The sequence below is a fragment of the Nelusetta ayraudi genome, unplaced genomic scaffold, assembly GCF_046127955.1.
Source record: "Nelusetta ayraudi isolate G7.1 ecotype Tasmania unplaced genomic scaffold, CSIRO-AGI_Nayr_v1 ptg000110l, whole genome shotgun sequence".
Lineage (NCBI taxonomy): Eukaryota > Metazoa > Chordata > Actinopteri > Tetraodontiformes > Monacanthidae > Nelusetta > Nelusetta ayraudi.
In genome coordinates, this window is record NW_027466160.1 from 540001 (window position 1) to 562365 (window position 22365).

At 51.2% G+C, this 22365-nt stretch overlaps 4 protein-coding genes and 1 long non-coding RNA gene across 7 annotated transcripts in view; 4 read left to right on the forward strand and 1 right to left on the reverse strand.

Moving 5' to 3' along the window:
- map7d2b (MAP7 domain containing 2b) overlaps positions 1 to 3477 on the forward strand; it is a 10910-nt gene extending 7433 nt beyond the window's left edge. Inside the window, exons 13-16 of one of the 2 annotated variants that reach the window (XM_076049070.1) lie at positions 94 to 169; positions 490 to 619; positions 804 to 1109; positions 1296 to 3477. In XM_076049070.1, coding sequence (XP_075905185.1) covers positions 94 to 169; positions 490 to 619; positions 804 to 1101 — 504 coding nt within the window. In that variant the 3' untranslated portion in view covers positions 1102 to 1109; positions 1296 to 3477. Of the gene's footprint in view, positions 1 to 93; positions 253 to 489; positions 620 to 803; positions 1110 to 1295 lie in introns of those variants that run through there. The other variant, XM_076049069.1, reaches the window with a different exon arrangement.
- Positions 3478 to 3991: 514 nt separating this feature from the next.
- On the forward strand, positions 3992 to 12350 carry LOC142903448 (uncharacterized). 2 transcript variants are annotated; one of them, XM_076049066.1, is made up of 11 exons: positions 3992 to 4438; positions 4934 to 4981; positions 5098 to 5766; positions 6285 to 7106; positions 9993 to 10162; positions 10368 to 10494; positions 10578 to 10647; positions 10740 to 10849; positions 11157 to 11250; positions 11340 to 11472; positions 11944 to 12350. In XM_076049066.1, exons 2-11 carry the CDS (start codon positions 4947 to 4949, stop codon positions 11955 to 11957), a joined length of 2244 nt encoding a protein of 747 aa, XP_075905181.1. In that variant the 5' UTR covers positions 3992 to 4438; positions 4934 to 4946; the 3' UTR covers positions 11958 to 12350. The 2 variants fall into 2 exon arrangements, with proteins under 2 accessions (XP_075905181.1, XP_075905183.1); XM_076049068.1 differs by having other exon boundaries at positions 3993 to 4438; positions 10371 to 10494.
- Positions 12345 to 18003, reverse strand: lipib (lipase, member Ib). The gene is given in 9 exon segments (XM_076049076.1): positions 12345 to 13068; positions 13697 to 13873; positions 14324 to 14432; positions 14832 to 15191; positions 15291 to 15380; positions 15488 to 15589; positions 15788 to 15896; positions 16472 to 16857; positions 17754 to 18003. Coding segments are annotated over 9 exon segments (1473 nt in total). The 5' UTR covers positions 17809 to 18003; the 3' UTR covers positions 12345 to 12983.
- LOC142903455 (uncharacterized) lies at positions 13970 to 15945 on the forward strand. Its single transcript, XR_012929245.1, has 3 exons — positions 13970 to 14391; positions 14840 to 15721; positions 15816 to 15945. It is a non-coding gene; the product is annotated as an uncharacterized LOC142903455 (long non-coding RNA).
- A 1164-nt stretch (positions 18004 to 19167) lies between the features above and the next one.
- LOC142903452 (SH2 domain-containing protein 1B) lies at positions 19168 to 22119 on the forward strand. Its single transcript, XM_076049075.1, has 4 exons — positions 19168 to 19386; positions 19864 to 19927; positions 20493 to 20712; positions 20789 to 22119. Exons 1-4 carry the CDS (start codon positions 19244 to 19246, stop codon positions 20830 to 20832), a joined length of 471 nt encoding a protein of 156 aa, XP_075905190.1. The 5' UTR covers positions 19168 to 19243; the 3' UTR covers positions 20833 to 22119.
- The last annotated feature ends 246 nt before the right edge of the window (positions 22120 to 22365 follow it).

Genomic DNA, 22365 nt, shown 5'->3' on the forward strand with positions numbered 1-22365 from the left:
ACACACACACACACCCACACACACCTCCAACCACCAACCTCCAGGTGGCGCTCCAGACCTTCATGGTATCTGTGTTGACTTGTGCGTCCGCAGAGAATCGAGGAGATCATGAAAAGGACACGGAAGAGTGAAGTGGAGCCGCTGTCTGCTGCTGCTGCTGCTGCTGCTGGTGAGAGTTACACTGACCCCTCCCCCTGATGACGTCATCTCCTGTCATCTCCACTCCTAGACCGTGCTCACTTGCAGCACAGCAGCCAGGATGCTTCTCCTGTCTGGAGCCGCGCAGCTGCAGCAGTGTGACTCAGCAGTGTCAGTGAACGGGGAGTGCAGCGAACAGTGCCCTCTAGCGGTCAAACCCAAGCACCGCTCACCTGCAGATATATCTGTCGTTCCCATTGTGTTGCTCCAATAAATATTTTTTTTGTATTGTGTTCAGTTTTGTTAAAAGAAAAAAAACGCTAAATGTCCCTGACGTTCTTGTGGTGACAGCACCTGATGGCAAGGCCTTGGAGGAGGACGCCGCCACCCCGGCCGACCCCCCCGTCATCACGCTGGGACCCCTGGAGAACAAGAGCTGCGTAGATGAGCTGTCGGACGGCGTCCAGTCCATGGACGTGAGGTGAGGCGTCTCGGCCGGGTTTTTGCGTTTCCACGCAGATGAGCGGTGCAGCCTTGTCCTTGTCACTCATCGTCTCCTTTAGAAACTGGAACTGTGCAACATCTATCAACCCTTGCTGCTCTGCCGAACCATAACGCAGTGTTTCCCCCCCCGTGTCTGTCGCTCATCATCGTGTTTTTTCAAGTTCTCCATCTGTGTCCGTCAGTCCCGTGTCCAGGGAGGAGCAGGCCAGTGCTCACGACTTCTCCCCGGTCACCGAGGGCACGGACGGCTGCCCGCTGGACCAGCTGATGGACGTGGACGGCCACGGGAGGGCGCCGCAGCCCCTGCCGGCCACGGCCGACACGCCCCCCTACCCCAGGCTGCAGGCCGGCAGCGGGGTCGACGACCTCAACAAGAACCTGCTGATCCAGGGCTACAGCGCCGCCGCAGACTCCGCCCAGCTCATCCACAGCGTTGGCCCCACCAAGATGGACGTGTAGGAGCCGAGGTAGATGCTAAATTCAGCTAAGCTAAGTTGTCTCTCGTCCTGGTGGTTTATAACCCAGTCACACTGGTCGCTACCTGTCTTCAAGCTAAGCTAAGCTAAGCTAAATGACACTGTTCATTGTGGTTGTTTAATTGAATTGAATTGAATTGAATTTAAAACCTGTCTCCTCTGTCTTTGTTTCCACAGGGGGGCGCTGTGAGACGAAACCAGAGGAAACAAAGGAACCCAAGAGACCGACAACAATGACCGCGGCCGCCATCTCAACCAAGGAACAAAAAGGCTTCACAACTTTAGTTTACGACTGCAAAAACCCACAAACGGCCGCAAAGCTTCAGGACCGTGTGGATGGAGGCAGCGCGTGTGTAAATAGACAGCAGGGGGCGCTGCAGCGGCAGCGGGACAAACGGAACTGTCATGTGTGAACACTGTGTAGCATCGTTAGCCAGGTGGCGCTAGTGGAGCCCCTGTAACTCAAGATGTGTGAATGTCAAAGCTGCTCCGCTGTCGACTCCACGGGAAGTCCCGCCCCCTTCCCTTCCTCACTGCTCGCATAACATTTAGCCTCAACTTGTAGACCCCCGCTAACGTCTCTCTGCTGCTTTCGGGGTGGATGGATGGACTGAGTGTGGTGGTGGTTTTTCTAGGAGGTGTTTCTGGTCACATGGTGTAATGTAGTCGTCTGGCCACTGACCCACTAACTCACCTGCTGCAGGTGGGGTGTTTTTTGTTGTTGTTGTTTTCCCCCTAATGTTCACTTACCTGTTCAGACAAATAAAGATGTTGCCTGCTTCGAGAGCAGGTAGCATCTTGACATCTTTATCTGTCTGAACGAAAGAAAGCAAGAGTCTCTATCTCGAAGAGTATCTATCAATGAAGACAAACTGAAGGTTTTTAGACTCGTGCACTCACCCGTGTCGCCTGTTCCACTGCTGCTGCTACGATGCTCGGTGGCTGTCGGTGCACGATGTCGTCCCCCACCACCTGCACACAAGGTTCCTCATGGTCTGAAATCCTGTCAAAGCTGAGGCCCTGCTAAAGTTAAAGATAACGCTGTCAGTGTCCCACTTGTGTTGTTGTTGTTATTGTTGTAGTTGTTTCTTTGTTTTGTCAGTTTTGCATCATCACCTCTCCAAACACTTGATGTTCAGCAGATGAGTCGCTGGCCAAGATGTACGACTCATCTGCGCTGCTCTGGACTCACACGTATGTAATGCAGAGATTTCTTTAAACGTGCACAGACAGCCACCTTCCTCAGCTCAAGCCCCGCCCACTTTATCAGAAGCCCCGCCCCACCGGTCCAGAGGAAGACATGCCACCTCGGAGGCCTTATATCTCCAACTAACCGCCTGGTTGACCCCCCTCCTCTCCCCCTGCACACACACACACCATCACACCCCCTCACCCCTACACCCCACCCCTGCAGGATGCTCCTGATTGGCTGGACCAGGAGGAAGTGGCAGTTTAGGTGACGAGCGGGAGGACGAGGCTGTGGAGTGTAAAAGAAGCACTCCCCATCAGGCTCCTCCCACTGAGAAAAACAAGCCGGCGTGTCAACAACCAAAGTCCAATTTTCTTCTTCTTCTTTATTAGCTTTTTGTTGATGTCAACGGAGGCCCAGACTGATTTCATTCTGCTGTTCTTGACAATGTGCCTGCTGTCAGATACACCTTTCTAGAGAAGTCTCATCATTCCTTTCATCTACAAAACTCCATATTCCAGATGGGAAGTCACACTTGATTGAGCTAACCTTCCTTTTTTTTAATCTGTTACCATGAAGTCACTGGCCTCCAGTTCTTTATATTTATTGATCTATTTATTCATTTTAGCCAGCTGAATTACTGTACAGGTTTTTGTTCGCTAGCTTGAAGTCCTCTGGAAACTATACATTGATATTGAGAAAGTTCATACTGTGGATAAATTTGTTCACACTTGTCACAGCAAAAGGCTGAAACCTTCACGTCACCACGCTGGCTCCGCCCTGCTCTTCCTCCCCCCAATCCTCCTCCACCCAACTCGGCCCGCTTCTCTTCCAGGAGCACCAGCCACATCATGGACGTTGTGTTGACCCTTATCTTAACCAGCTCTCTGACACTGCAGCTTGGTGGAACATATAACCGTAGTACTCGTGGTGCATGGATAACTACTGCTGCGTAAAGAACAATAAACTCCATTGAGCCATGTGTGTGTCAGCGGGCCAGACGTGTGGATGGGAGACGCTGGTGACCGTGGCGGTGAGGTGGTGCCGTCCCAACTGCCAGCCAGCCGTAGAGTAGCTCGGCTTCACGCAGACACTTTTACTCATCACTGTATTTCACTGCGTGTTTGACGTTATGCCGCACCCCAATTAAAAAATGACCTGTAAACAGAGGTCCTGTTTCCTGCTCTTTTATTTCTACATTTACAACACAGGGGAAAGTGCTTTGTGTCTGATCATAAGAGTGCAAATACATCAGTGGAGGGGGAAAAAACCTTGGTCATTCATAGTTGTTCTCTTCTGTATAGAGCAATGTGGCCGGATGTCCCTCACCCTAATGATTATCAGCTGGTGATAAAATAAACCATCTACTCCTTAAAATGAATACAGAGAGGACACATGATAATAAAATGTTCCTTAGTTAGTACACTAGGGGGAAAAAAACAACTATGATTATTGCTTAAAATTTCATAATTTTCCTAAGGTGTAATATAAGACCATGTTACAATCACCACCATTATTATTATTATTATTATTATTATTATTATTATTATTATTATTATTATTATTATTATTATTCGGGACTGAGCCTCAGCAAAGTCCTGCTCCAATTATTATTATTATTGTTAATAAGACTTTAATTTTGTTATTTTCCGCGAGACGGTGTTTTATTTTGAAAATATCAAGCGGAAGTCGTCTTCTACATCCTCTCAGTTCCGCACCCTTAGCTTGCGCAAGTCAACACAACTTTATGGACGATTTTATTTTCAGGGAAAGGCAGCTCGTGTCGCGATTATTGAAGTTGTTATTTGGTGTGCGTGTGTTTTTGTACGTGTGTGTGTATGTGCGCGCGCGCGCGCGTTTCTGTATATGTGCATGTTTGTGTGTGTATTTGCTCTCGCTGCCCCGGCCGGGTGATCTCCCCGAAGGATAACGTGTCGTTAGCTCCTAGCTCCCACCGAAGCTAGCCTGGCTCAGCAATCAGCTGTTTCCAAGCCGATGACTAGTTTGTGAACAAGAAGACAGAAAACTACTACAACAACAACAACAACAACAACCCAAAACTTTACATGTGCGCGTGTGACTGTTGCGCCATTGCGTCATCCAGGAGGGACGAGCGTTGAGAGCGACACAGGTCAGATGTTCGCTGCAAAAATACTGAGGGATGCTAAGTCAACACTGTTAGCTCGTCAATTCATTGTTGGATTCTGAAATCATGAACGCAACAAGCGCTCCTGTGTAGTTTTATTTTTCGGAGGGGCGTTTCCTCTCTGAGATTTGCGCAAAACATGCAAAAAAAAAAACAACAAAAAAAATACAGACAGGTGCAGCTGTTAACACGAACCATCCAAAAGGTCTCTGCTTCAGCGCCAGTGTTGTTGTTTCATCACTTTATTATCCACATAAAACCTGTGGTGCAACACTGTGATGGCTTTGGAATTATTAAAGCTTTTTTTTGTGTGTGTCATAGTCCTTTAAATGAATACTCAGTGCTTTCTGTCAGTGGTTTTGCCTCTTGACTGTTTCCGCCTTTGGACTGTGAAGGATCATGTGGTGGCGCTATTACTGTGAAGGGACTTGCAATGTGTGGCTGTCACTGAGAAAACACTCTCCTCCTTTATCCTTTAAGATTGAGAAAAACAATGTCTGGCCCAAAGTCGCTGTCACCACACAACAGGTAAACACATGTTAGATATTCCCAACATTGCTGCTTGTCTCTCACTCATTCATGACAGGGTACTCAAACGTGATTGTGAATTCTGACCTCGTATGTATTTATTTGTCGGCTTTCAGGAGATTCCCCTGGCAAGAGTCGACCTTCAACTCTCCCAAAGTCCCAGCAGAGCGGGAGAGGAACCAGCGGCACAGAGCAGAGCGTGAAGATCACTACGACGTCTTCAAGGACGACGACCACCACAGGAGAACCCCGTCCTTCTCTAGAGACAAGTCACTGGGACACCAGCGGCCGTCCAACCAGGAGGAGTTTTATCACCAGCGCCATGACAGGGCATTCTGTCACATCCGGAGGTTCTCGCCTCCACATGATGGAGGAAGAAGAGGAGGAGGAAGAGGAGGAGGACGAGGAGGAGCAGGAGGAGGAGGAGGAGGCTTTAATGATGAGTCCAGGATGTTTGAGTTCAGAGGGAGGTCACCACCGCCGCCACCGCTCAGACTGCCCAGAGAGCGGCTGCCGCCAACACCGTGGCACCAGTCCCACCGTCAGCAGCGGGAGGCGGGGGCGGGCTGGAGGAGGGAGGAGCCAGGCCGAGATTACGACAGGTTCAGGGACCACAGCCCCGGTCCCGGCCCTGGCCCTGGTCCTGGCCCGGCGGGGTGGAGCGACAGCAGGAGGAGGAACCTTCCTGGTTCCTACCAAGAGAAGCAGAGAGGAGACGGCCGTCAAGAGAAGAGCCCCCCGCTGAAGAGGCCCAGGAGGGAGCTAGAGGACGACGGCCACTCTGGGTAAATAGTAGCGAGCGTAGTTTCCCAATTTGAGATCAATAAAATACAACTATTGTATTCTAAATAGTGCTGTGAACGGCAGGGGAGGAAGAAGAGTCACAGGAAATCTTCATCATTTAGCAAAATTTGTTTCCAGTAAATTCCTCATTTAATCACCGGCTTCGTTTAAAGGTCCAGTGTGTAACATTTGCCCTGATAAATGTTATATTACTAGAAGCTTCATATACCGTGCAAAAAAAAAAAGGAGGTGGACGAGGTGTCTCGGTTTGGGTGCGCATGCCACCGTAGTTCACTGGCAACCTCAGGAAAGGAAGGGTGAGCAAATAAGCTCTGCAATCTAAAACTACGAGCTGGCGCTGGTTTATCTTCCAAAATCTCCAACCTTCAATTCCAACATTCCTGCATGTCCTTTTTTTTCCAGTCAGTAGCAAAATGTCAAGATGTGACATCTGTGTGAGTCTTTTTTTATTGTATTGTAACTTTTTCCAACTGTGTGTCCTCCTCTGCTGCTGTCGCAGGTTCAGGGCTGACGAAGACTTTGACGAGCGGCGTCAGACACAGGACGGATTTAAGCGGCGCCACGGCCAAGACGCCTGGCGAGCGCCGCCGCCGCCGGTTGTCGTGGAGCACGACCACGGGATAGCACACGGCCGGCCGCCATCACGGCCAGGACCATTTAGTGGCGGCAGGAGGGAAGCGGAGGTGGACTTTGGCCAACGCAGGAGTTCCCGCCCGTCCTCCCAGGACCGCCTCCGGGCGCCGGACGGCCGCCACGAGCGCCGAGGAGGTGGGAGGGGAAATTATCAACACAACGACAACGGCGAGCGACTCAGAGCAAACAGCCTGGGACCAGGAGACCACCAAGAGAGGCCCGCTCACTTTGGCCACGGCCCAGGGGAGCCGGTGGCGGTGTACAAGAACCCTGCGCGGCTGCAGCAGCTCCAGAATCAGCATCAGCATCAGCATCAGCATCAGCGCCAGCATCAGCATCAGCGCCAGCATCCTCCACCTGAGGAGCAGCAGATGTCCAACTACGACGACCCCGCTGACCTCCAGGGCTGGAAGGAGGAGAGAAGATCCCAACCCTGGAAACGAGAGCGGCCAGGAGGGCAGCAGCAGCAGCAACGGCAGCAGCAGCTCCAGCTCCCGGGCCCCCACCTGGACCCCATCATGCCCCGGAAGAGGATGCAGGGATGGAGAAGAGAAGAGGAGGTGGAGGAGGTGGAGGAGGTGGAGGAGGAGGAGGAGGAGGAGGAGGAGACGGGCGAGGACATGACGGTCATCCCGAAGGAAACGCTCACCATCAAGGTGGACATGAGCCAGCCTGTGCACAGCAGCAGGTGGAGTACCGACCTTAGTTTTGTCTGTTGAGCCCCCTGAAGCCCCCCACCAAAGGTTAGGGGTGAGAGGTGAAAGTTCACACTTCTGTTTCTGAGCTTGTGGAGTTGATCCCGGTGTTGAGACACGGAGAGTGAAGACACTGGATCATCACTGGACGTCCTGGAGCTACTGGACATCAGGACGTCTGATGTTTGACCACATGTTCTTCTGGAGCTCTCAGCTCTCAGCCAGCTTCCTCTCATCGATGTCGACAGAGGTCCCAGGAAAAAATGTTGCATTTCAGAAGACTTGTCGACTGTTTTAAGGTAAGTGGAGACACGCAAATGGTGTCTGGTTGTCCAGATTCATCTCATTCTACCGAAGAAAAAGGAGGAGGAGAAGAAGAAGGACGAGGAAATTCCCTTCAGCCAATGGAAGGAATTGATTATCATTTTTGCTACATGGTTCCCCCTCACTTTGGGTTCCTCATTCTTTCTCTGATGAAGAAGACAAACAAAGTGTTTGATGGATTTCCACATCCCGTCGGCTGAGGATCCGGGCTGCTGAAGACCAGACCAGGACCAAGACCAGGAGGAGGAGTAGGACCAGGAACAGCAGCAGCAGCAGCAGCAGCAGCAGGAGGAGGAGGAGGAGGAGGAGGAGGAGGAGGAGCAGCAGCAGCACCAGGACCAGGACCAGGACCAGAAAGAGGACCAGGACCAGGACCAGAAAAAGGACCAGGACCAGGAGCAGCAACAAGAACAGGACCATTAGCTGGACCATTAGCTGGACCATGAGCTGGACCAGTAGCTGGACCAGTAGTAGGAGCAATGCCAGGAGGAAGACCAGGAGGAGGACCAGAACTAGTTGCGGGAACAGGACCTGAAGAAGGAGAAACAGGAGGAGGAACGAGACCAGGAGCAAGACAGAGACCAGGATCAGTAGCTGGAGCAGTAGTAGGAGCAGGACCAGGAGGAGGACCAGGACCAGGATAAGTAGTGGGAGGAGGACCAGAAGAAGGAAGAGCAGGACCAGAAGAAGGACTGGGAGAAGAGCAGGACCAGAAGAAGGACCAGGAGGAAGAGCAGGACCAGAAGAAGAACCAGGAGGAAGAGCAGGGCCAGAAGAAGGACCAAGAGGAAGAGCAGGACCAGATGAAGGACCAGGAGGAAGAGCAGGGCCAGAAGAAGGACCAGGAGGAAGAGCAGGACCAGAAGAAGGACCAGGAGGAAGAGCAGAACCAGAAGGAGGACCAGTAGTAGGAGCAGGGCCAGGAAGATGAGCAGGCGTCAGTGATGGTTGGAAGTTTTCATGGAAGAAATGTGATGAATTGCTGAAGTTTAACTGTGAAAACCTGCAGACACTGAAGTTTGAGGGTTAAAACTGAAGCTTCCCTGTTTCTGAGAAGAAGATGAAGTTGTGTTTTCTGAATTGATGAATGAGGAGGAGAAGGAGGAGGAGCTTTGTCATGATCCACCTGCAGCTGTGTCATGGATGACTGGACCAGAGGGAGGAACTCTGTCCAGCGTCTCAGCAGGTCAGCTGGATGGAAGTTCTCCAAGTGAAGTCACGGAGGCAAAGATGTCCTGACATCCGGGAAGCCGTCAGTCACTGCTGTGGCTCAGCCCCTCGTCTCCAGGACGCCAGAGAGGAGGAGGAGTCCAGCAGGAGTAACTGAGTCGTGGTGCACAGTGTTGGCCCCTTGTGGCCCAGGCTGTGTGTAGACCTGCAGAAACACGAAGAGCAGCAGTGGATTCTGGGATATCAGTTCTGTGGAAAGTGGCTGAACGTGTCTCTGGAAGGTCCTGGACTTTGGAGAGGATTCCAGGTGTGTCCACTGATGCGCTACACAGATTCCCAGGGAGGATCTGCAGGGCCTGATGATGTCATCCAGGTTCCTGGTGGAGGTCACAGTTGAGGTTGGGCAGATGTTTACTTCTTCACTTTGTGCACGGCCACAGAATCCTGCCCAGTGTTTGGATGTGCAGCTTCGTCAAGGCGAAGACCATCGATCATCAACCAGGCTGAGGAGACACAGCAGGTAGAGGACGTTCAGCAGCGGAGAGAATCCACATGCTTGAAGAATCTGTAGAACATCAACCACAGGGCTGAAAATCAAAGCTGTCAACATCTGGGACGTCGGAAGAGGAACTTTAAAAGTTACTGCTGAGCTGAAGAGAAATCAGAGAGTTTCCTTTGATGTTTGGGATGGACAGCAGGAGGAATTGCTGTGGTCCTGGAGAGTCCCAGCCAAGGAAAGACCTCGGCGAAGAGAAGAAGATGGTGCATACTGGAAGGGTTCAGCCCAGGAGCTCCAGGCACTGATGGATGACCTTGAGTGACCTGCTGCAGCCCAGCTGGAGGAGTGACGGGCAGAAAAGAAGTGTGAACTTCCACCGAAGCCTCAGCAGAGCAGAGCCACGTCTGCACCTCCTTCATTACTGCTCCTCAGTGAAGGTGTTAGTTAGTTAGTTAGTTAGTTAGCTAGTTGTGCGACCCCTCTGAAAGGTTGTCTACACCTCGTCTGCAGTCGCTGTCACTGATGGTTCTGGTGCTGCAGGTGAGTAAGTGTGTTGGTAAGGTAACTGAGAACCAGCACCTCCAGTGCAGGGCTGCCTGGACCTGAGCAGCCAGCTAACTGGGAGCAAGAACCTTGTCCTACACACACACACACACACACACACACACACACACACACACACACACACACGTTTGCATGTGTGTTAAGCTTTTACCAATATAAAGATCATAAATCAGGCCAAATGTGACACACTGGACCTTTAAGAAGAGGTTCTGCAGAGCTCCATGAAGAAAGACATCAGTCAACGTCAGTCAGTCAGTCAGTCAGTGATGTTCGATGACCTGCTGACCTCCTGACCTGTGGGTGGGGGTGTGTGTATGTGCAGCCCGCTGTGCTACTCGTCGGAGCGTCAGCTCTCCCTGGACCTGGTCAACGTGGGCCGCCAGCGCCTGGACTTCCTGCCCATGCTGGAGCACTCGGGCTCGTACCGGGAGAGCTCGGCCCGCACGGGCACCTTCGCCCAGGAGATCATCGCCCTGGTGCACCAGGTCAGAGGTCAGCGCTCCTTCACCCACACACACCAGCTGCGTTTCCGTGACAGCTTTTCGCAAAAATGAAAGCGATTTTTCTCAAATTTGGAGGTGTTTCCTTTGAATGGACACGCAGCTAGAGACACACGCACACACTGAGACACACAGCGGTCGCGGTTGTGCGTTGTGGACGTGTGTGATGTGCGTTTTGTCTTCTTCATCCGCGCCAGCAGAGCAGCACTTCTCCAGCAGCGAGCTCACCCTCAACCAGCGCTTCTCGGCGCCACAGGAGGGCGCCGCTGCGGCCGCCGGCGAGACGGACGAGCTGACGCTGGACCAGAGGTTCTCCTCCGGCCGGTGAGGAACCAGCAGCTGCAGGCTGATCAGCGGCTCCTAATTTCAGTCTGTGACACTCCGAGCACCTCCGTTCTCACCTGCAGGGGCTTCAGCATCAACATGGACTCTGTGCTGGACGACGAGGAGCCGCTGTACACCTCCGGGTCCCTGCAGGTGATACCGTCGCTCCCAGGTGGTTGTTGTGTTGGTTTTGTTGTTGTCGAGGAAAAAAAAAAAGAAGAGCGTATGATGTGTGTGGTACTCAGCCGGTGCGAGGCCCCGGCGACCTGAGACACGACCTTGAGCGGAGGAGGCTGGAGAGGCTGGAGGGGGTCAAGGTCACCATATGTGGAAGCAACGCACCACAGCGCATCAGGTGGGTGGAGCGTGTCTGCGGTCAGTGAATGATGGGCTGATGTTGCCATAATCACACGTAGGAGTGTAGCTGAGTGTCGATGGAAAAAGAGTGTTAAAGGGGAAGTGGACATAGCTGGACTGCCCCCTGGTGGCTGCTTGAAGTAACACCGTCTGATCAATGGAATTTGAAGGTTGTTTTATGTGACAAACAGCTGCCGCAGGAAAACAAGAGTTGATGATATTTAGCAACGTGTTGACATGATTGATGATTGTTGTTTCAGTTTGAATTGTTTTCATGTTTTTCTTGTCGTTCTTTCCTGCATCAGTGACGCAGCGTACGAGGAGCTGGACCAGCAGACAGAGAACGGAGGATTCTCCAGCTGGCCTGTGAAGCACAGCAGGAGGGGCTACAGCCACATGGTGAGACCCTCAGCACCCCGCCTGGGGTCACAGCCGGGGTCACGGCTGGGGTCGTCATCCTGTCTGTCTGTCTGTCTGTCTGCCCTCAGGGTACCAGGAGAGCCGCCCCCTGCCAGAGAGACGCCCCCTACTGGCCCGCCAGCGGCCCTCAGCGCCGGAACCACCGCTTTGGCGGCCGGCTCGGACCAATGAGGTGGCAGAGCCCCCGCGGAAACCAATCAGGTGAGCCTAGATTTTCTTTTTTTTTTAGGATGACGAAGGGCGACGTGAAGTGAGCCTTTAATGTGACGACAATCGTCCTGTAGTTGTGCTCTCACAACCTCTCAGCTGCTGTGAGTTCCAGTGATGGCAGGGGGGGGAGTGTGTAGATCAGGGTGACACATTGAATGGCACTCTGTGCACTTCACACAGTTGTGTAACGGCTCAGCGCGGCGCTGTCGGCCAGTGTGCTGCCTCCTGCTGACCTGCTGACCCCTCGCAGCCTGGAGCCCTCCTGGCCCCACTGGCCCCGCCTCCTCCCATCAGATCAGCCCTACTGGCCCCGCCCCCTGTTGGCCCCGCCCCCTCCTATCAGATCAGCCTCTAATCACGTCTGAGCCAGCTGGCCCCACCCCTTTACCACCAGCCTAATGAATCCTCTTGTGTGTTTGTTTGCGACCTTGATCCATGTCTGTCTGTCTGTCTGTCTCGCAGGGCCTCAGTGGTGACCAGACAAGGGGCGCTAGTGAGCAGGGAAGCCCCGCCCCTCCAGACTGCTGCAGCAGCGCTCTGACACTCTTCCTTTTCTTCTTCTTTCTCTTCTTTCCACTTCCTTGTTGACAGCTGATGTTTGTTAGCGCTCGGCTCTATCGTCTCGACTTCCTGTTGCCCCCCCCCCCCCCTGTCAGCCACGTGTGACGACATCTGACTCAATAAAACATTTTTATCTTTGTCTTTATCCTTTCTTTTTTTTTCATTTTCGTCGCTTGCTTGCGGTGACTTCATCGTCATCATCGTGTACCTTTCTTTGCCCTTTCAACACCGTGTGACTCTGGAGAGGCTGAATCATGGGACGTTTTCTATTTTAGAATCATTGAAAAATAAACATTGTTTATTGAAAACGGCGTGTGAAAGTAGATGTTGAAAAGAAGAAGGGTCTGCTCAACACACACACACACACACACACACACAGACTCACTCACTGTCTGGTTCAGTTTGGATTAACTGCAAGGCACAAACAGTCAAAATGTCGCAACTTTGGTCTCGAGTCTGTTGATGCGAGCTGGAAACTTCAAACTAAGACTGACTGATGTGGTGTTGACTGAATGGCTGATATTCAGGTCATCAGCCAGCATCAGCCACTGCACAGGCTGTGAATTGTGACCTTTAAAGGCGGTACATGAGAAGCCACGGAGACGTCCAGTAAAAGTGTCTCCATCTTCAGTCAAACCACAAGCGCGCTGCGTTGTCTGTTTTCCGGCTCGTCGCGTCTCTTCTGTTTTATTTCCTGAGTTGATGTTGATGACGTCGCCCCCTCGAGGACAAATGTGGGACCTCACTTTGCCACTACACACTGGCGAGGCTGCTTGGTGCCGAACGTCGCTCAGCAACTCCAGGCCAACCATTCGAGCTGCTGATTGGCTGGTTTGCCAGCAGCTCCCTGCAGAGACGTCGCCCCCTGCTGGTCCCTGCTGGTCCCTGCTGGTTCCAGCGACTCGGCGGTGAGTCCCTGGCGGTGGTGGAGGTGGTGGAGGTCAGAGGCGAGAGCTGCAGGGCAGAGGTCGGAACGCCACCTCCATGTTCTCCTCCATGATGATGTCGAAGCGGCACATCAGCGGCCTGAGGAGGAAGAAGACGGAGAATCAAATGTGGCCCAAAGCGTTTTTACACTTGGCCTTCCAGACAATACAAAGCCACTACTAGAGCTGCTGGCCTGCTGCTATTACACAGCACATGTAGCACTAATCTGTTGGTATTTTGGTGCATCAATCAGGACAGGATGTTTGTTAAAGGATATTATGATGACTTCATTTTATTGTTATTTTATTTTTAAATGAACTGTTGGATTTGGCATGTGTGCAATATTGAGTTATTTACTGTGTAGTATTAAGCTTTGCTTGTTCCATAATCAGGTTGAAGCCAAACTTGTTGGGGTCCATATAAAAAGATTCACCGTTCTATCGAATATTTTTTCAATAAATATCAATGTTGGCCTGCAACTTTGTCCAAGTTTTACATTTTGTTCCCACTGTGTGTTTGAGTTTGACAGCGCTGGTCTGCACTGACTGTGCCAGCCACAGTCTTCGCATGCGCTGTGGCTAATGTGTTCAAGACCAACACCCTGCAGCGGCAGACACGAAGCACAATTTGCTGTGTGAACGACAGAAAAGAGTTGTTTTCTTCCCAGAGGAAGAAGCAGCACAGTGAGTAGTGAGACTGTGTCACGGGGTGGGCGGGGCCTACTGACCTCTCGGGTCGCTCCAGCGGCGTGAAGCGAATCCTCAGCAGTCGGATCTTGTAGCGGGGCCCGATGACGTTGCCGGTGCTGATCCTCATGGAGATCTTATTGACCTGCTGGAGGTCATTTTCGTCGAACTGGGCCAGCAGGCGGGTGGAGGTGTACTGCTCGAAGCGTAGCGGTTTACTGGGGGAGGGGAAGGTTGGGCAGGGGTGCAGACATCAGCATGTTAGTGGTGACCAACCATCATCAACCACGTGTTGCTGGTGTTAAAGTTACGACTTGGGGCAACAAGAGCGTCCTGTGTGCTGTTAACATGAGCTTTTTCTGACTGACATACTTAAAGATTTAATCATTTAGTCATTTATATCACTATTTATTCATTCATTCATTTATTCATTAGTTAATTTTCGTTACTTATTCATTCATTTTCTTAATTTTTAGTCTATGTATGCATCAATGTGTATGTGTCTTTTTATTTACCTGTTTGTTTTACTAATTTAGACAAGTTTATACATTTATGTAAAAGAAATTAAGCCTCTGTTGTGATAAAGTGTGGTTGTGAAAATAAGCAAAATCTTCCTCTGCTGGTGCAGGTTGACTGGGCTGAACTGGGTTCAGGCTGGACAGACTCACTGGTCTATTTGGGCCTCGGTGGAGCTCCGGCCGCTGTGCAGGCGGATGTAGACCACGGCCCAGCGCAGGTACTGGTTCCAGGTCACCATGTCCACCCTGTAGCTCAACTCTGCCACACACACACACACACACACACACACACACACACACACACACACAGAGCGAGACACACAGTTAGCACTCACCATCAAATGACTAAGCTTTCTTTGGTGGTAGTGCCAGAATTTCCCTTTGGGATGAATAAAGTAATAATCTACCTATCTATCAGAGTAGAGGTGGAGGTGGGGGTGGGGGTGGGGGTGGGGCCACTGTGGTTGTCTCCAGTAGCCTCATGACCTCAGTGGAGAGCTTCAGGGTGATCATGCATTAAAAATAGTCACTCAGCTAATCCTGGGCTAGCATGCTAGCTGTGACTCTGGACACGCAAAAGCAAAGTTGCAACCAAATCAGTGTCTTTGAAGCCCGACGGCATGTGAACCAACCAAAAGTGAATCTAGTTCCCACTTACTCCTGTAGGGCGCCGCCGCCATGGTGCTGAAGAAGACTTTGGTCTGGCCCAGTCTGAGCAGTGGCTCCCTCCACTGGTCGACCTCGTACCCTGCAGGACAACACAAGGCAGGCCGTTCAAAACCCGGTGCCGGCGGTCGTGTGTCACACCTGTGGGTGACAGGTGGGTGGGTGGGTGGGGCGGCCTACCTACCGAGCACGGGGCAAGGGGCGGGTCTGAAGGCCTCGCACTGCAGGCACCGCCCCTCCAGGAAGTCGGTGTAGGAGGAGCAGGGGTAGCCGGTCAGGCTGCAGGTTCGGTTGAGGGCGCACAGGTAGAGGAAGACGGAGCGCTGGTGGTCACACACAAAGTAGGATTTCCCTGCAGCATGGAGTGAACAAGGAGCGGGTGAGTGTGCTTGCGTGTGTGTGTGTGTGTGTGTGTGTGTGTGTGTGTGTGTGTGTCTGCGCCTGCTGTCACCTGCAAAGATGGTTTTGGGGCATCCTGGTTGGTCAACTCCGCCGTTGGCGTAGAAGTCGATGTGTCCGTGAGCTCCTCTCAGTCCAAACGCTGCACAGTGAGAGCAGCTTAGAAGCACCAACTAGCAGCTTTTCAATGTTTGCACAATTGAAATGACAAAACAGATGGGCAGAGCAGACTGAAGGTGGCGCTCTCACAGTCCATGTCGGTGTGCAGGACGTCGACAAACTCGGCGTCCGAGGGGTCCAGCCTCTCGTCCGGAGTGGCGCTGGTGAACATGGGTCCCGCTGGGTCCAGACCTGCAGGTCAAAGGTCAAGAGAATAAAAAAATGTAAAAAAAACTTATCAAAGCTGCCCTGCTTCTGGGCTTTTTGGAAGTGGCGCCATCCCTGGAGGAAACATGTACTGACGTGGGAGAACATTTAGGAAAGGTGAGTTATTCTTTTGAGAGGGCGCTGTGGCCTGAATGAATGAATGAATGAATGAATGGACCCCACCTGTGATGCGTCCAATCTTGCCCTTCAGGTTGGCCCCTACGAACCCGGCCAGGTGAGCCCCCAGGCTGACGCCGATGAGGTGAATGGAGCTCAGAGAGGCTCCTTCCTCCTGCAGGCAACAGGTGGAAAACTGCGTCTCACCTTCTTCTCCCAATAGACACGAAATAAAAAACGCTAGCCCGCTTCCTATCATGTGTAGTCAAGAAAGAATTGAAATGATCTTCAATTCATTTTCTATAGAAATATACATCATTTAAAATCCCTTAAAAAAAGAGAGAAGCTGTCCACGAAGGTGGGACCTCATCAAAACAGCTCGGCAATCCACTTTTGGGTCGGGACCCACCAGTTGAGAAACGCTTGGATTAGCAGATAGTTGGAATACATGTTGAGCAGTTTTCTCAGTAACACCTTGCAAGAAGCAGAGAACTGGGCCTCTCACTTCTTCACCAAAGGGTTTTGGGAGATGTTCAATCAGCAGAGATGAATCGTAGATAGGAAGCTACAGTTTGCAGCGAGTTTGATGAATTACATAATCCTGCAGTTCTGCTTTTGGCCACTTTGCTTTTGAATCTGCCTCTGCAGGACATTTCCCAGCGGAGAGCTGCTGATGCTGCTGCAGCTCCTCCGCCTCCACATGCTCCTCCCACTCCTCCTCCTCCTCCTCCTCCCCCTCTTCCTCCTCACCTGCATGGTGACGATGAAGCCGGTCAGGTTGTGGGCGGCCTCCCGGGTGTAGCTGACGGCGGTGAAGTAGTTGAGGTTGGCGGCGCCCTTGTTCCAGTCCACCACCACCACGTTCATGTCCTCCTGCTGGGCCAGCAGATGCACGATGTGGTTGATCCACATAGGGGGCGCTCCGGTGGGCCGGTAGCCGTGGATGACGAAAGCGGTGGGCCGGGAGACGTTGAAGAGCGGCTGGGCCGACGGCCGCTGGTGCTGCAGCTCGCGGCCGCAGTCCAGGTTGGCGCGGGTGTAGAGCAGCAGCCGCACGTACAGCTGAGTTCCCATGAAGCAGTGCGACAGGTTGAGGTCGGTGAAGTCGTCGCAGGACTCGCCCGCCCCGCTCTCTCCTTCGCCTCAACAACAACAACAACAACAACAACAACAGCAAACTCAATGATGGAGCCAGAAAGTCCTTCAGAAAGCACGTCGGAATGATAATTACGACCTGTGGTGCAACAGAAGAACTCCTGATGGTGGCGCTAGACCAGGCATGGGCAAACTACGGCCCGGGGGCCGTAAGCAGCCCATTAAGCTTTTTAATGCCACCCACCGAACTTGAAGAAATTCTATTAATAGTCAGTCAGTCATAGAATCGCTGTATTTCATCCCTGTTTTCAGTGTTTTCAGAGTCAACACCCGGGGCCTGCAGAGACGTTGGTTTGGTTGCAACATTTAAAGCAACCCCATCATATATTTCTTCCTTCTATGAGGAGGCTCACCAACACACTCCATCCATCTGCTGCTGCTGCTGCTCCGGCCCCTTCTGTTGAATCTTATAACCCATTGTAACCTAAGCTAAGCTAAGATATTATCTTCTATTTAGGCAACGCGGCGATCTTGGGAAACAAAAAAAGCGTCTGTAATTAGCACACAGGAGCGCAACGCTGCCCCCAATAGGATCAGGCTGCTATAAAAAAAACGCCTCATCCCCCTCCTCCTCCCTCCCCACTCTCTAGTCTTCTTCCCGCCACTCACACAGCCTGACTGGACATGATTGAAAAAAAATATCCCTCCCTGCAGCTTGAATATGCGTGTGTGTGTGTGTGAGAGCCTGCAGCTTCGACTCTGTGATTCCGAGCTCTGCTCCACAAGGTGGCGGTGAAATAATCTGCGCTGCTGCGCTGCGCCTCATCAGAGTACAGCAGCTGTGCGTTTTGTTTGTTTGTTTTCCTTTGTTTTTTCCAGCTTCCTGCTGGACTGATCGGGGATCTGTGTTGTTGTGGTGGTGGTGGTTGTGTCTTACCTGTGCAGAGCGCCAGGAGTCCCAGCAGAGCGCAGACACCTCGAGGCAGCGGCATCCTTCCCTCCGAGCACGACCACAACCAGGGCAAGAGTCACAGCGAGATGAAGTCCGAGCAGCCGAGTGACGGAGGATGAGGAGGAGGAGGAGGAGGAGGAGGGAAGAGGGAGGATGTGTGTCATGTAAAAGTAAAAAGGCGAGCGGCACTCCTCCCCCTCCTCCTCCTCCTCCTCCTCCTCTTCAGAGCCAAGGTCACGGCGGGATTGAGCTCGATCAGAGGGCCAGCAGGTTATTTATATCGTGTGGGCGGCGGCCACAGCTTGCCATGTGACCGCTAATGTCTGGGTTTGAAGCTCAGCGTCGCAGAGTCACATCTGCAGCCAGTTAGCATGGAGCCTCCTCACTTCACCTCCTTTTTTGTGCCTCTTTATTTCAACTTTTTATTTGACAGGAGTCAACTTGAGACCTGTGAGACGTGTGCTGAGAGGTGATTGGACCAAGCTTCTCTCTGTCCGTCATCTTGAGAGCGGACCAATCAGGTTCTTGCGCCATAAGTCGTACTGTACCAGACATGGGTGGAGCCTGAGCTCAGCCAATCAGCAGCGGAGGAGAGCTGTTGGCGCTGTTGACACTGTTTACGGCTTTGTCGCCAAAATGGATGGCGATTGGTCAGGAGGGCCTTCTAGATGGGAGCCTTTCACCAAGGATGTTCCTCAGGGTCTATATTGGAGTGTGAGCCGGTCACCAGTGGAGTCAGTGGCTCTGGAGTCATTCGGGTCAGGATTAGGATTATGAAAGAACTCAGGTGCAGAGAGAACACTGCAGCAAAGCTGCTGAGATTATAGAGATCCCACATCAATGTCATGAGCTGCAGGAACTGTAATACCTGGACCGGACCTAACTGAACCAGACTGGACCAGACCGACTGGACCGACTGGACCGGGCCGACTGGCCTCAAGTTGCTGAAACCGCATTTCACTCCAAAATGAATGCAGATATGATATCATATGATAAATATAATTATTTCATGTAGCTCAATATTTTCCCAGCAGATTTGTGTGTGTGTGTGTGTGTGTGTGTGCACGTGCGTGCGTGTGTGTGTGTGTGTCACAATCACCTGCTGAAATCCTGTTTTTTATGATCCTGAGCTAATATTCTATTTTTATTCATTTTGATCATACGTAGTCCTTCACTTCATTAAAATACACACACACACACACACACACACACACACACACACACACACACACACACACACACACACGCACGTCTCCTCTCGCTGTGATCTGTGTGTGTTTGTAGCAGTAAAAGCTCTCCAGTAGAATCTTCACTCCGCCCTCACAGAGTTCATGCCTTCGCACTCTTGGTCTCTCTCACGCTTCCTGCTGTCAGTCACGTCTGCAGCTCGGCGGAGGGCGGAGGCAGCAGCAGCAGCAGCTACAGCAGCAGCAGCAACAGCAGCAGCGGCGGCGGCGCCCGGCTCACCCGGCGACATGGCAGCCGCTCTGCCGGCTTGCTACCACGGCGCCATCACCAGGAGGCAGTGCGAGCTGCTGCTGGGGGAGAAGAAGCAGGACGGAGCCTACCTGCTCCGGGACAGCGAGACCATCCAGGGAGCCTTGTGCCTGTGTGTTTAGTGAGTGCAGCCACCTCCACCTCCTTCACACCCACAGACACACACTTTGAGTTGAATTGAGTTGTGTGACTGAAGAGAAACTAGTCGCTGCTTTGTGTCTTGTTTGTGTTGAGATCTTTTCACAGCTGCTAAAGGCATTTACACCATGTTTCTTAGACACTTCTCGTCAGAATTCAGGTCATTTCTTTTTTCTCTCTCTCATCGTTTTATCAAGAAAAAAGTGGTGCTTTTGTGCTTCATCTTGTTATTTCAAAACAAAAACAACAAAACAATTGGAAAGCCCTGCACTTTTGCAGGGGCAAGCAGAGTTTCATTGGTGCAAAGAGTCAAGGCAAGACTTCATTAATCATAGTGATGGCAACTGTAGCTGCAGCTGTGGTTGTTGACTAGCCGCTGCTGCGTGTCTATTAGTTGTTGTTGTTGTTCTCTGCTCAAACCCTGAGCAGCCGTGATGTTGTGCTGTGTTTGTCTGTGCAGTAAGAAGCAGGTGGTGTACACCTACAGGCTGCTGCAGACGCACACCGGACACTACACTATCATGGTAAACGATCTCACTCACTCGCTCATTCGCCGCATGCAACAGTTTCCCTTGTGAACACCGTGTTTTTTAAGTCAGGAAACTTTATTGGTTGTGTTTTGCTGATGATGACGCAGAGCTTAGATGCAGCAGCAGCAACATTTTCCTGTTTTTAACCCCCGAGTGATAATGATCTCATCGGGTTCCCCCCCCACGAGTGGAAACTCTGACGTCAACTCTGACGTCGACAATCTCTGAGATTATTGAAACTATGTTCATTAATCCAGGCTGTTATTTATGGTCTGTCTTAGTTTTAAACCCTTTTACTTGTAAATTGTTTTTTTTTATATTATTTTTTTATATTATTGTACATTTTACAAGTTCTCTTTGGACCATCACACGTTCTTTCCACCTTCAGATCTTTATTTTCCATGCTGCCCCGCAGTGCAGCAGCATGGCACAGCTCATTGTCAGCCGCGACAAAAGACGGCCGGGACTTGAATCAATAAACGTTTGTCTGCATGTGAGTCAGTCAGACCGCACCGAGCATCTCACCAAGCACCCATCCTCTTCCTTCCTGGCCTGTCAGACGGGAGCAGGAGTGCAGGAGATCTTCTTCAAGACTCTGGACGACCTGATCCAGCACTTCAAGAAAAAGAACCAGGGCCTGGCCACGCACCTGCACCGCTCCGTCAAGAGGAAGACCATCCTGCTGATGAGTCCCCGGCGCAGGTCGCCACCCGGGCCTCCGCCAGAGCAGGAGCACCAGCACCAGCACCGGGAGGAAGAAGAGGAGCACGACTACGAGAGTACGTCACTCGCCACTCGTCTTCCTCTCAACCTCGGCCCACACACCGCTGACCTTTGCGCTCTCTCTTCCTCCAGATGCACCCGGGTCTGCGGACTACGTCAAGGTCTTGCCCTCCTGAACAGCTGGAGCTCAGGTGGAGAGGAGGAAGAGGAAGAGGAGGAAGTAGAGGAGTGGAGGAGAATGATAATGATAATGAGGAGGAGGAGGAGGAGGAGACGTCTGAAAAGACTGATATGAACTCAGAAAAACAACCAGGACGGACTCACAACTTCCTTCCAGCTGAAATGCGCTTGTATGAATACCAGCGTTGCAATCCATACCATAATATTCAATGTTGCCTCAGCAACACGTATTGAAGCTTTAAAGTATTTTTTTAAGGTGATTTTTGTCCACTGCCTAAAATCAGCTTCTTTCTCAAACTTCTCAGGGTTATGTTGAAGGTCAGAAGTTCAATAATGGTTCAATTATCAGGTTTGTTTGTTTGTTTGTTTGTTTTTTAAATTCACCTGCAGCACCACCATGCTGCGCCGCTGTAGTGACATGTCCACTGGTTGGTCCGCTGGAACCTACCTGTCTGCTGGAAAACATGTCTCATGTCTTCATGCGTGTCATGTGTTTCCTCTCGGCGCTCTGCTTGCATGAAGTCAACAGTACAGGACGAGAACCAAGCTGTAAACCGCAAAAGAACTGTGTGAGGGCGGCAAAGTGTCGGTCTGAGGTTTTTCAATATGGCAGTTGCATGAGTGTTTTTAAAAAATAATCATTTTGATTTCAATAAATCATGTTTATTACTTTTTTTTTAAAATTTTTTTTTTTGCCCTTTTCAGTTTTCCATTACACTGTTTAAAGTGCATCTTCTTCTGGCTAAATACAGCTTGCGTTGTTAACACGTGAGTGTATATGTGGGCTATGGTGTCTGTCCATGTGGAAAGAAAACTATCACCACATCCTGCACCTCACTTCCCTCTGTGCTCTTTTATTGTGAGACTCTCGAAGACTTGAGTGCTGACTGGCCATCGTTATTTTCAGCTGTGACCTGCACGTCTTGCATGACAGAGCAATGCAAGACGTGCAAGACGGTGACAGGGTTGGTCTGTCCACCACACGCACACACACACACGTAGACACCCACGCAGACACCCACGCACACACGCACGCACACACGTATGCACGTACTAATTGCGACCATCAACCATTGAGGTTTCCTGCAAGTGCCACTTTAATGATGCAAACTGTGAGTGCAGCACTGTGTTGGCCTTGTACTCTGCTGTGCAGCAGCTTTGGGTTGGAGTGATCTGTTGATTTCAGATGTTGCTGCTTGCCTGAGAAAATCTCTGATCATTACTCCGTTGTTGGTCATAAAGGAAGAGGAAGTTGCTCTATTGATAAACACATTAAAAATAAACGTGTGAAAATAGATATGTGTCAGATCAAATCAACCTTGCTTCTTGGAAATATTTCACAAATTTGAGTTCCACATTTTGCATGTAAAATGTGGAACTCAAAGTTGTGAAATATCTCTGTAGAACCCTGAACGGAAAACAAAATGTTCAGCCAGGAAAGAAGTTTCACCTCAAACGAAGAACGAAATTTGAGCCGTTCTCTATGATCACATCCTTTGATTGTGTGTTTTCGTGCCAGTGAAGGTGGA

Coding starts and splice junctions, on each gene's coding strand:
- LOC142903448 (XM_076049066.1), top strand. CDS start 4,947: ATGTCTGGCCCAAAGTCGCTGTCACCACACAACAG. Junction 5,767..6,284: donor GAGGACGACGGCCACTCTGG/GTAAATAGTAGC, acceptor CTGCTGTCGCAG/GTTCAGGGCTGACGAAGACT. Junction 10,850..11,156: donor AACGCACCACAGCGCATCAG/GTGGGTGGAGCG, acceptor TTCCTGCATCAG/TGACGCAGCGTACGAGGAGC.
- LOC142903452 (XM_076049075.1), top strand. CDS start 19,244: ATGGCAGCCGCTCTGCCGGCTTGCTACCACGGCGCCATCACCAGGAGG. Junction 19,387..19,863: donor GCCTTGTGCCTGTGTGTTTA/GTGAGTGCAGCC, acceptor TTGTCTGTGCAG/TAAGAAGCAGGTGGTGTACA. Junction 20,713..20,788: donor AGAGGAGCACGACTACGAGA/GTACGTCACTCG, acceptor CTCTTCCTCCAG/ATGCACCCGGGTCTGCGGAC.